Source organism: Uloborus diversus, chromosome 2 (genome assembly GCF_026930045.1).
Source record: "Uloborus diversus isolate 005 chromosome 2, Udiv.v.3.1, whole genome shotgun sequence".
Classification (NCBI taxonomy): Eukaryota; Metazoa; Arthropoda; class Arachnida; order Araneae; family Uloboridae; genus Uloborus; species Uloborus diversus.
This window is the reverse complement of record NC_072732.1, coordinates 146,956,070-146,971,425: the sequence shown is the minus strand read 5'-3', so window position 1 is coordinate 146,971,425 and position 15,356 is coordinate 146,956,070. Positions and strand designations below refer to the sequence as shown.

The following is a 15,356-nucleotide window of genomic DNA, read 5'->3' as shown; positions in this document are numbered from 1 at the left end:
CCGAACCCCTTTAATTAACTGCCATAGTTAATTTTCCAAGTGATCTGTTATTGTGAGTCTGTCACACCAGTTTGTCTTCTTTCGCTTTTAGCCATTTACCCCAAATTTCTTTATAGCCAGTGACAGCTGCTCTTCAACAAAAGTGCCTACAGTATTTTTAAAAGCAGTTTTCACTTTAAAAGAATGTGTGATGCTTCAAAATTAAGTAGCTTTAATTTCAGTAAACTAGGTTATTAGACTAAACAATATCAATTAACTGTTTGCGACAGAATGATAGAAATTATTTTCTTGAAGGTTAAAACAAATTGCGAAGAAAGAGTGAATTTTAAATTATTTTAAAATACCCTCTCAGATTCAACTCTTGTTACTGTCATTGGGTTCAACGTTTTTTTTTTTTTTTTTTTTTTTGAAGCAGTTATGACCATCATTAAGTAATATGTGGTTTAATGTGACATTACTTTTGATTTTATTACTTAAAACCAAAAGAAACCAGAAGTTTTGATCTGTAGATGCAAATTATTTCTTGCTATGTTTTTTTTTTTTTTTTTTTTTTAATTTTAATACATTATACTGGTCACTGTGCAGTGAGGAAAATTGAAATTCTGACAATTGATACATTAAAAATTGATACATTGTGTAAAAAAACACACCTGAAAAAAATTGCACAAGATTTTGTTCATTTATTTATCTTCATATGGATGAGCAAAGAAATGGCTAATTATTTATCTAGACTTTTAAAAATGCAGTAAATAAATGTAAACATATAAAAGATTTTGCATAAATTTATTTTGCATAATTTAAGAGTTATAAAGGTGAAAGAAGTGATAATAATTTTATTTAAATGGATATTTCCTCGCACCTGTCCATGTTAATAATAACTGTATTGCTTGTTCCAGTAAAAGACACAAAAAACCACCTATAATTTTTGAAGCAATAAATGTACATTCTGCTTTTAGAAATAGAAAGGTGTAATATATTTACGAAACTTACACTTTATAAGTAGTACAGTATTATTTCCCCCATAAAAATTAAGAATGAAAATAATATTTTTTGGATCGAAGAAAGAAAACATCAGTATACCAAATAATAAAATATAGATGTTACGTTTTAGTCTTTCAACGAATTAAATGCTTCCAGTTTTAGATGATGCAGAATATATACACTTTAATTTCGAAGTAATATCAGATTAATAAAAAATGATGCTATTGAATTCTACACAAATTCAATAATATTTAAAAAAATCTTTTAATTTTCGGTGTATTTTCTTTCTTCTGCAAAGTCCAATGCATTATATGTTCTCAAATCATAAATGTTTAGCGAGCGCCTTTCCAACCATGCAGACCCTTTTGTAAACAATGGTAGGAAAGGGATGGAGTGAACACCTAACATCATGAGGAATCTGTAAAGAAGAATTTAAGGGAAAATGTGGCTTCACTCGCAATTCCTCTACAAGATAATCTTTCTGTGAAATTGATATACGTGTATGGCCATATCTTAATTTATTCGAGAGTTTCATAACATTATAATTCCTTTTTTGTGATCTACTACTTTTTTCTCGTCGTAGAAGGTAGATGTTTTGTATCTGGAATTGCATTCACTTCACATCTGTATTGGCACACACAAAATAAAAAAAATAAAAAAAACTTAGACCAATAAGAAAAATTAGTCTTATATCAGTCAAAATGTTCATCTTGTAAACTAATATCACAGATAAATATTTGAAGGTATTAAATTCAAGACATATTCAATAATGTATTCAAGAAAACTTTTCTTTTGAACTTTCTCCTTCTTCTGTAGAGGCCAGTATATTCTCTCTTCAGAAGTCATAATTGCTTCTCTAGCTCCATCCCACTTATGAGGTCCGTCTAATCTGTACTGGTAAGACAGACATGGACCAAAAACTAATTTCATAAACAGTCTGAAGTCCATGAAAAAGAGCTTGAGGAAATTTGGTTTTACTCCCAATTCATTTGCAATGTCATCCATGTACGAAACAAAATCCACATGCAATGATGCTTTCTCACCTGGTCCGTAGCGTTTCATAATGTTATGATTTCTTCTCCTAATATACTTACGCATTGCAGTTTTAGACGGCAGCTGGTTCTTCCCTGCAAACACACTTGCTACCCACCTGCATTGCAATTCACCAAGTGGAAAACCTGGGCCAAGAGGAAGAAGAAATCCTATGAAAGCCAGTGTTGCGTGTTTCAGTTGAGGAGGAAACACGCCTTTGTACAAATTTATCATTCCTTCTTCTAGAGGCAGGATCCCTTCCTGAAGAAAAGGGAATTTAAAAGTATAACCCGTTGCCATGATTACGACATCCACTTCCGTTACATGTGTGTCTCCTTCAAAGACCACACCACCCTCAGTGAAGCGTTTAATATCACCTTTTTGAATTACTGATCCAGATAAAAGTTTCGATGCAATATGGTCATTCAAAATCGGGTCTTTAGATAAAAGATGGCTTTTTGGTTGTATGGTGTACAATCTGTGGTTAAATTTTGGATCTAAATAAAATGTCTCTATATACCAGCTAGATAGATTTATGGGCAATATATCTATAAACATAAAGAGGTATCTTCGAAGTACGACATAGTCAATAGGGTAACCATTGGGTCCAACTCTGTTGATTACGAATGCCCCACTGCGAGTGCTCAGATATACCTGTTAAAGAAATGTACATGAATAAACATTTAAAATAGTCGACAAATGCAATAATGTATCGTAAAATGGTACTCTATGTCCAGGTTGTATTGAGAGGGGGTTTAAATTACTCTAACGTGGAAAAGGAAATAAATGAAATGAAAATTAAATAAATGAAGGTTTCATACAAACAGCCGCAAGAAAAAGAAAGACTTTTGCCTGCGCAAGTTTTTAACTAGGCAGAGCAGAATTATTAATAATAGTTTTATTAAAATATTTTAAACCTCTTCCTTGTCTGCACAAACAACTACTTCTGTTGAATTGTGTTGAGATAGAATGCTTGGCAAAATAATAACTTTTTGATTATTTTGCTCAAGATTTCCAAATCAAAGTTATTTCTTAGTGTGTTTTACATATTCAAAGCGATTAATATGCAATTAAAAGTTAGAGAATAATTACTTTAAGAAATTTATTTAAAAATTTGTAGTGTCTTTTAAAATTGAATATTAAGGGGGAAAATTTAGTTTTTAGGAGGAAAAAGTAAGTAAAGGTGCATGAAAAATTATCACGTATTAAATATTAAAGATTATGAACAAAATGAACAGGAATGGGAAAAAAACTGCCACCATAATGTCGTAAGCTTTTAAATTTACCGACTGTTAAAACTCAGAAAAATGTAGTTGTGTAAATATTTTTGTTTTTCTAAACACTACTTTTTTGATACACAGCTTGCCGAAGTTGGCAACCCGGGCATCATTTCTAATTTGCGAATTTAAAAAAAAGAATTGCTTCATGAACTGTGCACGATATTTATTTTTTTGAAAATATTATATAAAAAATATTTGCTTCGTTTGTAAATATGAAGGCAATTTTTTTTCGCACAACTATAAAAATTAATAATAAAAAATATAAAAAAATATTTTTTTTTCTAAATTTCCAATTTTAAAACTTTTGATTGTTTTACCCTTGTTTTTTCGAATAACTTTCAAACCTGTTATACGAAAAATAAGAAGATCTGGATTTAAAAAAAGCACCTTTTTTCTTTAAATCCAAAGGCTGTTTTAAAGAAATTGAACTCATATTTCCAAACGTCGTTATAAAAAAAAATGTTTCAAACAAAAAGAAAAAAAAAATCCGTTCCGGAGTAACTGAGCTTAAAAATTTTATTGAAAATCGAAAGTGAAAAATGACTCTTAGATTTTCACTTCTTTGGTGTTTCTCGGGACAGGAATATGTTCGGGAAAAACAAAAATATTTATTATCTTACTTTTATCTGAATTTTAACATATGTAAAATTCAAACACTGACGAGAATATGAAAGTAACCCTCCTGCTTAGATGAAAATGTACGTTACTATACGAATATTTCTGCTATGCAAAGGGGAGAGTGTTGTACCTTGGGATACTGCTAATTTCTAAGAATCAATTTTAAGCAGCCATGTTTTTTTATGTTCTCTAATATTAACTTTCATTACTAAATGATCATAGAGTTCCAAGCAGCTTTAAAAAATTTAAATTGATAGTTTTATGAGAGAAAAAAAAATTTCATGACTTCAAATAAATATTTTCTTCATTTTCATTTCATTTTCCCTCTTTGTATTTGTAAAACTAATTCGGAACTCCAGCGCTCGAATACGCTACCTTGCCTTGATTTACAAAACTGCCGATGAAACTAAAATATTGCCACGTTGCGTTCCACGTGTGTCTGTTGACGTAAACACAGGCAGTTTGTTCTGAGTATTTATTAACGCAATCGATGAGTCTTAGTTTGCTTTCAGCTACAGAAATTAATTCGTCCCTTAGTAGTATTCTCGAGCTTCTCAAAATAATGTTAGTTTTCCTTATTTCCTTCTAAAATATGAGTTGATTGAAAATGGTGAAAGCGAAAACTGGATTAACAAACTTGGATAACTTTATACAAGGTAAAAATTTTTTATTGTTTTGTATGAATTTGTAAGAATATGAATTTTTTTTTAATCTTAAATTAATTTAACTAACCATCTTTTACAGCAGCATTTAGTTGGAATGGACGGTATGCAAAATATTTTCTTGAATATATTATCGTAGAACAAAATGAAAAATGTTTCACAGAAAAAGAATTTACTTTATTCCTTTTATTCTCAGCTGAAAGGTTTCGCCAAATTTGTTCAGGGTTATAGTTTTAGTATTGTGCGAGCAAAGTAGCCTTGGCGAGATTTCGCGTTTTTAGTTAAACCATTTTTAATTTTTATCATGAGTGGAATAAAATGGTAGTAAGATTACAGAATTCGTAAGTAAAAAGAAATAATGGTCAATCAACTGAAAAGAAAACTGCCACCATATATCCGTAAGAATTCTGTAGATGATTTGCATAACTTGACATAATTAAATCGTAACTCAGAAATTAGAAAAATCGAAACAGAAAATTTTTAAATTAACCGATTCGGGAATTCGAGAGAAATAACTCAGCAACAAATACAAAACAATAAGCGCTAGCCAAGCAAGGCAAAGAAGTATCATCTTCTTTCGATAATAATTTGTAATGTCATATTGAATTTTCTAGCATTAATTGTTGTTCTTGTCAGGCCACAATTATTATTTAGTTTTATCAAGAATGGATAAATATCGAATTCAACATCGTGGAAATAGCTGCTTAGAACTACGAACTACGTAGTTTGCATTAATCTTTAACGTTTAGTAATGCTTCTTGAATTCTCATTTCTTTCTACGTGGGCCAGAATATCCACAAGATTTTGAAAATTAATTTAAAAAGAATAAAGCGAAAAAATCACACGTACGAACAAAAATCACAACACTTTTAGCATTTTCTTCGTTACCATGTGCGTTTGTTTTAGTTTTTAAGTCCGCCATTAGACAGTGACTTCAGTGCCCCCTATAGTTCGTTGCAGTTGCGAATCCCAACAAAACATAAATGTGAAAAAGAAGCCAAGTTCTGTTGAAATGAGAAGCGAGAAAGACGGTGTCACAGACAAAAAAAAGTTCAGATCTAAACAGTTACCAAGCTCCATAGCAGTTCCTCATAGAAGTGAGATTTTCACATGTTCTTCAATTCATTTAGAAAACAATTTTTTACTTGCTTTGATATTGGATTTTAAACTTGAGGCAAGTTTTAATCATCACTATTTTTTTTCTTTTTTTTTTCAAATTTGCAAGTTTTAAATCCAATATCAAAGAAAGTAAAAAAAAATGTTTTCTAAATGAGTTGAAGAACATTGGAAAATCCAACTTCTATGAGGAACTGCTATGGGACTTTGTAACTGTTTAGATCTGAACTTCTTTTGTCGGTGACATCGTCTTTTCCGCACTTCATTTCAACCGAACTTAATGTTTGTTGGGATATCATTATTTTTTAAAAAGCTAAATCAAAGGTTATGTTGTAATTTAGACAGTTATAAATGCAAAACCTTATATTACAAATATATGATTTAGTTTTTTTCTCTGCTGTTACGGTGCAATGGTTTGCGGTTTCTTTTTATTAGAAGTTATGAAGATATTTTGATAACTGGGGACTTGGCGCGATCTCCAATTTTGAGCAGTAATCAGCTGTTTTCCCATTTAACGGCAAGGCCAACGTACATTAGGTCTTGGCTCTTGGTCTTTGGCGAAAATATTTCTCAATTGTTGAAATGATTGCTGCCATTTTTGCTCCTCCTATAAAATTTTTCATTTAATTGAGATCTAAAGTTTTTATAAAATTTTAAAGGCGGTTATTTTGAGTTTAAAAGCTTAGATCTAGATTTGTAATTTTAATTATTTGAATGGACATTTTTCATTTTAGCGGAATTTAAAGTACTGTTTCAAGCCCCATTTCGGTTAGAAATGAAATTGTTAATTTAAAACTTCAACTACCTTGTTTTGGCATCGTTTGACGAGCCTATTAGTTTTGATTTATTTGACGAAATATTTTGCAATCGCGCGGTGAAGTGATTACGCCGTGATGCTCATACAAAATACCGTAGTTTTTTGCTATTTTAAAGTAGTTTTTTAAATTTTTAGATTTTTCGGTAGAATTACGGTAACTGGGTCGCGACGATAAATGTTTCATTCTGGAAACCCGCTACTTCAATTGGCGACAGAGCAATATTAGCAACCCTACAACCAAGCTAATTCGCTATTCGTTTGGCCAATCGGCGATACACAAAATTGTAATTGATTTGTCTCATAAATCTTTTTTTTCTTTTTAATTCTATAGAGTTATATTTTTAAATTTCAGAAAGTTGATTTTTTCTGAAAATTGGCAACGTAAACTTTATCTTTTCAGTTCTTAGATCGTCGAAACATTTTAAAAAAAATTTACATCGTGGAATGTTTTTCACTCTTAACTATTTTAAGTTGTTGATTTAAAATTTAGTCATTCATATCTTTTGGATAGTTTTTTTTTTTTATAGATTTTGCTCGCCGTAAGTACTTTTCTTCATGTTTTATTGTTCCATCTTTAATTTGAACTTTACTAATTATTATAATTATTCAGCAAGGTAAAATTAAAATTTACAGTTATATCATAACGTTCTCGGACTGGATCTTTTCGTGTAGTTTAATTTATCAAATAGATTATTTTCGTTTTACTGTTACACTTTAACTGTTTAATGGCGTTTTCTGTTTACTTGACGATTTGTTTCATACTTTAATGTAGTTTTCGATCCAACTTTTAATGTTGTTGAATTTTGTTAGAATTTATTTTACATTTTTTTTTTTTTGTTCCTTAAAATTTGTTTCAATATGTTTTGGTACAGTAATTTAAATTTTAATGGAGTTATTAAATCATTTAATTAGAATGTTATTTTACATTTTAACAGAGCTTTAACGTCATTTTTTGGTATTTTTAATTTATTTAGCTTTTTTTTTTTTTTTTTTTTTGAATTTTAATACAATATTAATGTTACATAATGTTTCGTTTCCATTTTGCTCATTTCGCTCATTGCTAGTTATGTATTTTGTTCGAATAAATTGTGCACGGTAGACAAAAACAGCTGAAGTTTTATTATTATTATTATTATTTTTGTTGCATTAAATGTTTTTGAAAAATATCAATTATATGTTCCAAATATCCACTCCCCCACCCCTTTTTTTTCTTTCAAGTATTTAATTGTTTTCTCTCTTAAAAAAATGCTATCTATACTGGATGATTTCCTAAATCAGGTTTAATAATATGTTTATTTGTATATTTTGTTACATTATCATCATTTAAAAGAGGAAAAATAATTTTAATATTTTTTTCTTTGCGGTTACGATCAGGAAAAGAAAAAAGTTATCAGACTCTTTGTTACCAAGGTGATAGTTTGAGTCATTGAGAGCTCCGCTTTTTTTTTGGGGGGGGGGAGGGGTCTATTCTTATTGGTGGATTTCCTTTGTTTACATTGAAGTATTTTGTTTACATTGAGTCGTAGGTGCCAACTTTGGCTGTTTTTGAAAAAATCCGCAAACGCGACCTGGTTACCGTAATTCTACCGATTTTTTCTTTTACATATGCATGAAAATCTATCTTTATACCAAATTTCAAGTATGTGAGACACTTGAAAGTTCATAAACATTTTGATGAGTGAGTTAATGAGTCAGTGTAAAAGATGACACTTTTCAGATAGTAATAATTCCATAACTATAAGAGGTACATTCATGAAATTTAGGACTACAAGTCTGCCAGGAAGCTCTATTAAACATACAAAATTTCAAGCACGTAGGTTTAATAGATTTTGGGCAATGAGGGAGTCAAAAATAGCTTAAAATGGTTCGTGTAAGATACACACTGGCGATTACGAGAAAATAATAATACTTCATCTAGATTAAGCATCATTTCGGTTTTTCTTAAACCACGGGGTTAAACCAAGTTGCACTTCTTACCTGCTTCGAAACACTACTGACTTCAACTGCTGCATCCAGTGCTGAACACCCCATTCCAACCACAACAACACGTTTGCCTGTAAATTCATGTACTCGTTTCAAACTATGAGTGTGCATTATCTTCCCTTTAAACTTTTCTTGTCCTGGGTAATGCGGCATCTTAGGCCGATTAATATGGCCTGTGCAAACCATAACGCCATCGTAAATATCAGTTTCTACTTTGTTTGTAACCGTGTTTCGAACAGTTACCATCCACCTGCCAGTTTCGTGGTAATCCTCCGCCTTCTGAACATGCTCAACTTCCATGTTGAACTGCACGTGCTTCTCTACATCTTTATGCTTTACATACTCGAGAGTGTATTGGTATAATTCACTGTGCCTCATGTAGTTGTTGTATTCCTTGCGAGGCGGAAAGTTGCTGATGGCTCCCATTTCTTTACTGTGATTTATAATCGTCGTGGGCATTATAGAGGGAACTCCAACTGTACTTTCCTCCCTGTAACACCACGTTCCTCCTAACTTGTCAGTTTTCTCGAAACAAATAGGCTCTAGTCCTTCGTCTTTCAACATTGCGATGGAACCAATCCCAGAAAAACCTCCGCCCAAGACAGCTATCCTCTTCCTTTTCACGGACATGTCCTGAAAGCAATTCAGAAATGAAAATTAATTATGTGCGACTCATGGGTATTGATAAACAAGATAAGCAGCTTTGAAGTTAATCGAATTGTTATTCATTTTGACCTGTTTCTCTGGCCAAAGGAAAAAAAAGTCTTAAAATACCCAATGCGAGTATGAAAGAAGGTTTATATCCTGAAGAAAAAAAAAGATTATAATAAAGGACTGTAGACAAATGATGTCACTCTTTGAGGGGGAAATGTTTTTATGTAATTGCAACATTTTGTGGCAAAGCGGAGGAAGGGGATATGATTAAAAGAAAAGTGTGACATCACGAATTTTTTAAGGGAAAAGATTTATGAGATTTATCCTTACATGCGACAAAGACGGGGGAAAGGGAGGGGTGGTGAGAAACTTTGTTGCAAGGTGGAAGGAGGGGATATTCAGAAAAAAAAAAGAGTGACATAACGCATTTTTACTTTCTTCTATATCTAATATATAGAAGAAAGTATTGGATTCGTGCAGATTTTCGAATTTCGAATTTTGACGGAGCTTACAAGGGGGAAAAAATCGGTTATTTTACCTGGAAAAGTCATGAAAGAGAAATTACAATAAAATAACCGAATTCAGTAAAACAAGGGTTTGAGCATACATTGTTACTAATCTGTGGGAATTTAAACAATCACTCCATTTTAGTTTACGAAAAAAGCAATCATAATTTAAAAGAAATATTATAATGGGCATAAATCAAATTAAAATACAATAGCGTTTTGAAAACCAAAATTTTGAAATTCTGGACTAAAAGATTGCTCGCTTTCTTTCTTTTGTTATTTTTATATTTAAATGTGTTAAAACATTTCAGCTGTACAACAATTTGCTGTGTTACAAAATGTATACAAAAAATAGTTTAATGAAATGACATGAGAAAAATATTTAAAAAAAAAAGTTAATTTATTAACGAACAATCAAATTACTTTTCAGTCAGGATTAATAAAGAAGGCCAAACTTGCCAAAATTGATTTTCTTAGAGGAATTTTTAAAATTTTTGATAAGCCAATGACTTATAAAACATTCAGTATGCATAAAAAATTTCACAAAACTCCAGTATGATGAATCATAGAATCGTTACAGAAACAATAATAAATTGCATATAAATGAGCTACAAATTTACTGCGTCGGAATTACATTTGATTTTATTCAAAAGAAGAGGGGGAAAGAAAACATTAATACGAACTTTTAAGATATTATGCAGCACATGTTTATGCAGGGGAAAAAAAGACAAATGCATGTTTAGGACCCCAGTTGAATGCTACCCCGGTATTTTACTCATTACACGACTAGCGAACGCAACACTTAATTTTTAACCATTTATTATTTCAAAAAATAACAGCATAGGTATTTGAAAAGAATTCCAGCGCAACAATATGTGTTAGTTATACATAATCAACTTCAACACTTGGTTATTTGTTAACATTTTTTTCAGTCATTCTTTCAAGAAGCATTATATTGTTAGTGGAAGATGCAAAAATAGAACAGCAGTTAGTTGCATAAGATTTTGATAGAGCGTTGTATTTATTTGGAAAATTTAGATCTCAAGCTGGCACCGAAAATGTATTACGACATAACAGCCAAGTGATGCCAAAAGGCAAGTTCAAATACATCAGAGTCATAAAGGGGCATAATTGTCATGTCAGGATTTTTCATATTTAAGTAAATGAAAAACTAGAATACACATTGTAATTATATTGTTTTTGTAGTAAGAGAATTAATAACTTATTTTCTTAATATCAAATAGAAAGCGCTGGATTCGTTAGAATATAACCGCCAAAAAATACGTTGAAAAAACTTTTGTGTTTTATCAAACTTAAAAGAAAGAGCTAGGAAGAGATCTGAAACCCCCGTGTTAAACGCTCATATTATTACGTAACCACACTAACATTATTGTTTTAAATATTTTTGTCATGTAGCAAGATAATTAGTTTTTTATGATATGTAAATTTCTATTTTCTTAGTTCAAAAAATTATTCATTTTACGAACAATACTATTAAAAATACTATCAAATGAAAATTAACTACATTTATTCTAATTATAAACGGTGTACATATGTTTTTAAGGTAAAATGTATGATTTAAGACTTTTATTTAAAAAGATGTTGTTATTTTTAAGCAATAGAATGTATCGGTATAAAACAAAAAATATCTTACTAAACAAGAGACAAGTATTTCGTAACTTTAAAAGCAGGAGAAAAATTAAAAACAGGAAGGATATTCTTCGCTCTTTATTTCGTTTAAAATTGGGTAGCATATTTTAGTTTGAAATTCACTTATCTTAGTATGATAATAGATAGGGCTTATCTTTTTTCAATACATAGCAGAAGTAGATTTTGATATCTTATCTTTTTAAGCAATTCATATTATGATAGAGAACAATTCCATGTCGGATTAATCATCTTCTTGACCTGAAAAATGCCGATTTTAGTAAAATTTAGTATGAAGGACACATATAACAAGATAAATAATCCTGCCCAAGTTTTAGATTTCCGTTTTAAAACTGTTCGGAATATATGCCCGTAAAAAAACTTAAAAAGTGAGAAGAATTATAGTAGCTTTCTATTTTCTTCTTACGAGAGATTTAAGTTTCAAGGTCATTCACCGTGACTTTTGACATTGAATTTCTCAAAGCACCCCCCTCTTCCCCTTCTCAGAAATTTTCAAAAGAATATATTTTACTGTCCCAATACTCTCATGTTACAGTGTACCAACAATTAGACTGGGACTGCAATGGCAAAACAAATGGATAAAACAAACAGGAGTATTTACATATTTTTCGTAGATGAAAAATTCCATGCCACATCAATCACAAAAATAATGAATTTTAGGCCTCCTCAATTCCGATTTTAATAAAATTTTACATGAAGGACCCATACGACAAGTTAAGTAATTCTGTCAATTTTTAGATTCTTATTTTGAAGGACTCTCAGGGAGGCAGGTTGCGAGTCGTAATATATTTGAATTGTTCATCTCCACGCGAGTTCTTGTGGATTTTTTTTTTTTTTTCGATTTTGGCTAGTTTCTCATCAAGCGAGTGCTGGTGTGATTTACTGGCAATATGTTTCTACTTTGATTCCTCAAATATTGAATGATGTATTCAGCTGAAGTACTAAAATAAGAGAAGAAATCATATAGGGTCATTCCATGTCAAGTGATCCAAAATTTGGGAAATTTTTTCCCTCACCCTTTTGTATTTCTTTGAAATTTGGCTCATCGATTGTACCCTTTGAGGTAATCAAAAGTCCAAATTTTTAGATTTTTATCACTATTATTTTTTTATTTATGACACTTTGATTTTTTCGAAAAACCCGCTTTTTTTCATGGATACTTGAACATAAAATGGACGACACCTCAGCACCAAATATAGATAGAAAGATTTGGTAAAAAGCATTTTAAAGTACATTAGTTGCTGTTTAATGGGATATGCAACATGACTATTTTCAAAAACATTTTAATTTTTAAAAAAGGAAATTTAAATTTTAAATTTAAATTTCTCAAAAAAGGTATAACGAATTTTTTTTAAAAAATTCTCAAAACTTTTTGTGTATTTTATCTTCATTTGTGCAAAGTTTCAAGTTGGGATCTCAATGGGATCATATTTTTATGAATTTTTAAATAAAATTTGACTTGTGAAATAATGACATTTTTCAGATTCTAACTAGTTAAAAATGGGATTCTCTCACTGGGGATTGTCTAGTAAGTAGTAATTGATCATAACTATGCTTGAAATGAGCTGACGTGAATTTGTAAATTGGCAAGCACCCCCCCCCCCCGGACCACCACTTTTATTATTATTTTTTTTTTTCAAAACTATTTTCAAAATGTAAAAAATAAATAAATGAATAAAAAACCAAAATGAATAGAAAACATATTAAAAGCTGGTAAATGTTCTTCTTTAAAGCAAGACAAAGTACGTACATTACCCCCTACCCCCCACACTCACTCACACATACGATTAATACTATACTAGTATCACGCTTCACCTGATGCTTTTTTTTTTTTCAGACCAAGTGTTTCTTTTTCAATCCGAACTTCACAAAGTGTACTTGATTATTTCACTATCTCATAAGGAAAGTTATGATTCATTTCGTCCCTTACCCCTGCACCAACTTTCAATTTTGGATGGAGGAAAGAAATAGTTTGCCCCAAGATCACAGCAAAATAGGAGTGTTTCCCCCCGTGTTGTTTCATTCTTTTTACACTAAACTAAAAGTAAATCTAAGTATCAGGTCATATGTCTGTCCGCATAAAACTAATTGTCTTTCTACAACATTTGGGGTGCAGCTGTTTTTTCTTTTCTTTAATGCTAGTTTTCTTTTAATTTCACTTGTAAACGAGAGCAATGCAGCGAGATCTATTTATACATATATTAAAAGCAGTTATAGATCAAAAAAAATTTTGCTAATTTGAGCATAACCTTCCATGTTCCTCTTCAGTTTTTCTGACTTTTAGTTTTATGACCCCCCCCCATTTATAAGCTTTAGTCACTACTGATGTTTAGCAGCGTGCGTCCCAGTTTATTATGGTTATAACTATTACGTGCCGGCTTTTTTTTTAAATACAATTTTGAAAAAAAAAAAAAAAGATAAAAAGTGGTTGTGTGGCGGAGAGGGGGGGGGGGTACTAATCTACAAAGTCATGTCAGTTCATTTCAAGCATAGTCAGGATCAATTACTACTTACTAGACCATCCCCAGTAAAAGAACCCCATATTTAACTAGTTAGAATCTGAAAAATGTCATTATTTCATAAGTCAAATTTTATTTAAAAATTCATAAAAATATTATCTCATTGAGATTCCAACTTGAAACTTTGCACAAATGAAGATAAAATACACACAAAATTTTGAGAATTTTTAAAAAAAAATCACTATACCTTTTTTGAGAAATATAAGTATAAAATTTAAATTTTATTTTTTTGAAATTAAATTTTTTTTGAAATTAGTCATGTTGCATATCCTATTAAACAGCAACTAATGTATTTTAAAATGCTTTTTACAAAATCTTTCTATCTATATTTGGTGCTGAGTTATCGTCCATTTTATGTTCAAGCATCCATGAAAAAAAGCAGGTTTTTCGAAAAATCAAAGTGTCATAAATAAAAAAATAATAGAGAAAAAAATCTCAAAATTTGGACTTTTGATTACCACAAAGGGTACAATCGATGAGCCAAATTTCAAAGAAATACAAAAAGGTGAGGGAAAAAACTTTGGATCATTTGACATGGAATGACCCTATATTGTTTTTGATGAATTTGAGGGAGATATGTGATATGAGATGAAATCTCATGAGCGAGATCTTAGGTTATTTATTTTGACATGAACTCTGAATAATTTTTGAAACAAGTAATGCATTTTCAGAAGTGTTAGGATTGACTACTTTTTGTTTTTCACGGCAGGTAACTGCTTTATAAATTAATGATGATTCTTGCAGACTATAGGTTCTTTATGTTATTTATTTCTTAAAGAGCAACAAATAAAGTCACTCGAATTCGGTTCAAAAAAAAAAAAAAAAAAAAAATCCTTATAACTTGTTCTGTGCTTTATTTAATGTATTCTGTAAGCTGTTTTTTATAGATTATGCATTTGATGTACATTAGGGGAAAAGGGGGCATATGTGAACGTTTTTTTTTTTTATTTCTTTTTTTCCAAAAAATACTATCAATTTCTCAACGCTTGAGTGTCCCCATAATTGTATAAAATTTTCTTTGTGTCATGGATTTTTCTTTTTCTTTCTTTTTTTTTTGGGGGGGGGGTGGGATTTAAAAAAAAATCTTCACATTATGGTATTAAAAAAAAGTTTGCAGTTGTTCACATGTGCCACTAGAGCGGGCACATGAGAACAGGCCTGAAGCACACATGAACACGGGTAAAAAATGCAGGAAAAGCATCATATTTTAAAGGAAAATTCTTCAATATGAAACATATAACAACAAATACGAGCATAGGAGGGAGCCTATGATGCGGAGTTTGTAACCTATACTGCGTCAGTTTCAATTGTATAGGTATTTTTTCAGAAAGAAAATATTTTTTCTGAATATTTAACTGCGCACTGTCAAATTCTAATGTTTCGCAGCCTGTTCTGATCACTGAATAGACTAGATAAAAACCTATATGACTAAATAATACAAAGATGTTTTTCTTATGTTAAGGTTACTCGATATATATTTTACTTTTGAGCTTTATACATTGTTTGATATTGTATTTTTT

General features: G+C 30.6%; 1 protein-coding gene across 1 annotated transcript in view; it reads right to left on the bottom strand.

The window, feature by feature from the left end:
• Positions 1 to 867: 867 nt before the first annotated feature.
• The window catches only part of LOC129216067 (flavin-containing monooxygenase 5-like), a 64,956-nt gene continuing 50,467 nt past the window's right edge, over positions 868 to 15,356 (bottom strand). Inside the window, exons 2-3 of the mRNA XM_054850212.1 lie at positions 8,484 to 9,122; positions 868 to 2,667 (exon numbers count right to left, since the gene is read on the bottom strand). Of these exons, the coding sequence (XP_054706187.1) occupies positions 1,705 to 2,667; positions 8,484 to 9,119 (1,599 nt within the window). The 5' untranslated portion in view covers positions 9,120 to 9,122 and the 3' untranslated portion in view covers positions 868 to 1,704. The remainder of the gene's footprint in view (positions 2,668 to 8,483; positions 9,123 to 15,356) is intronic.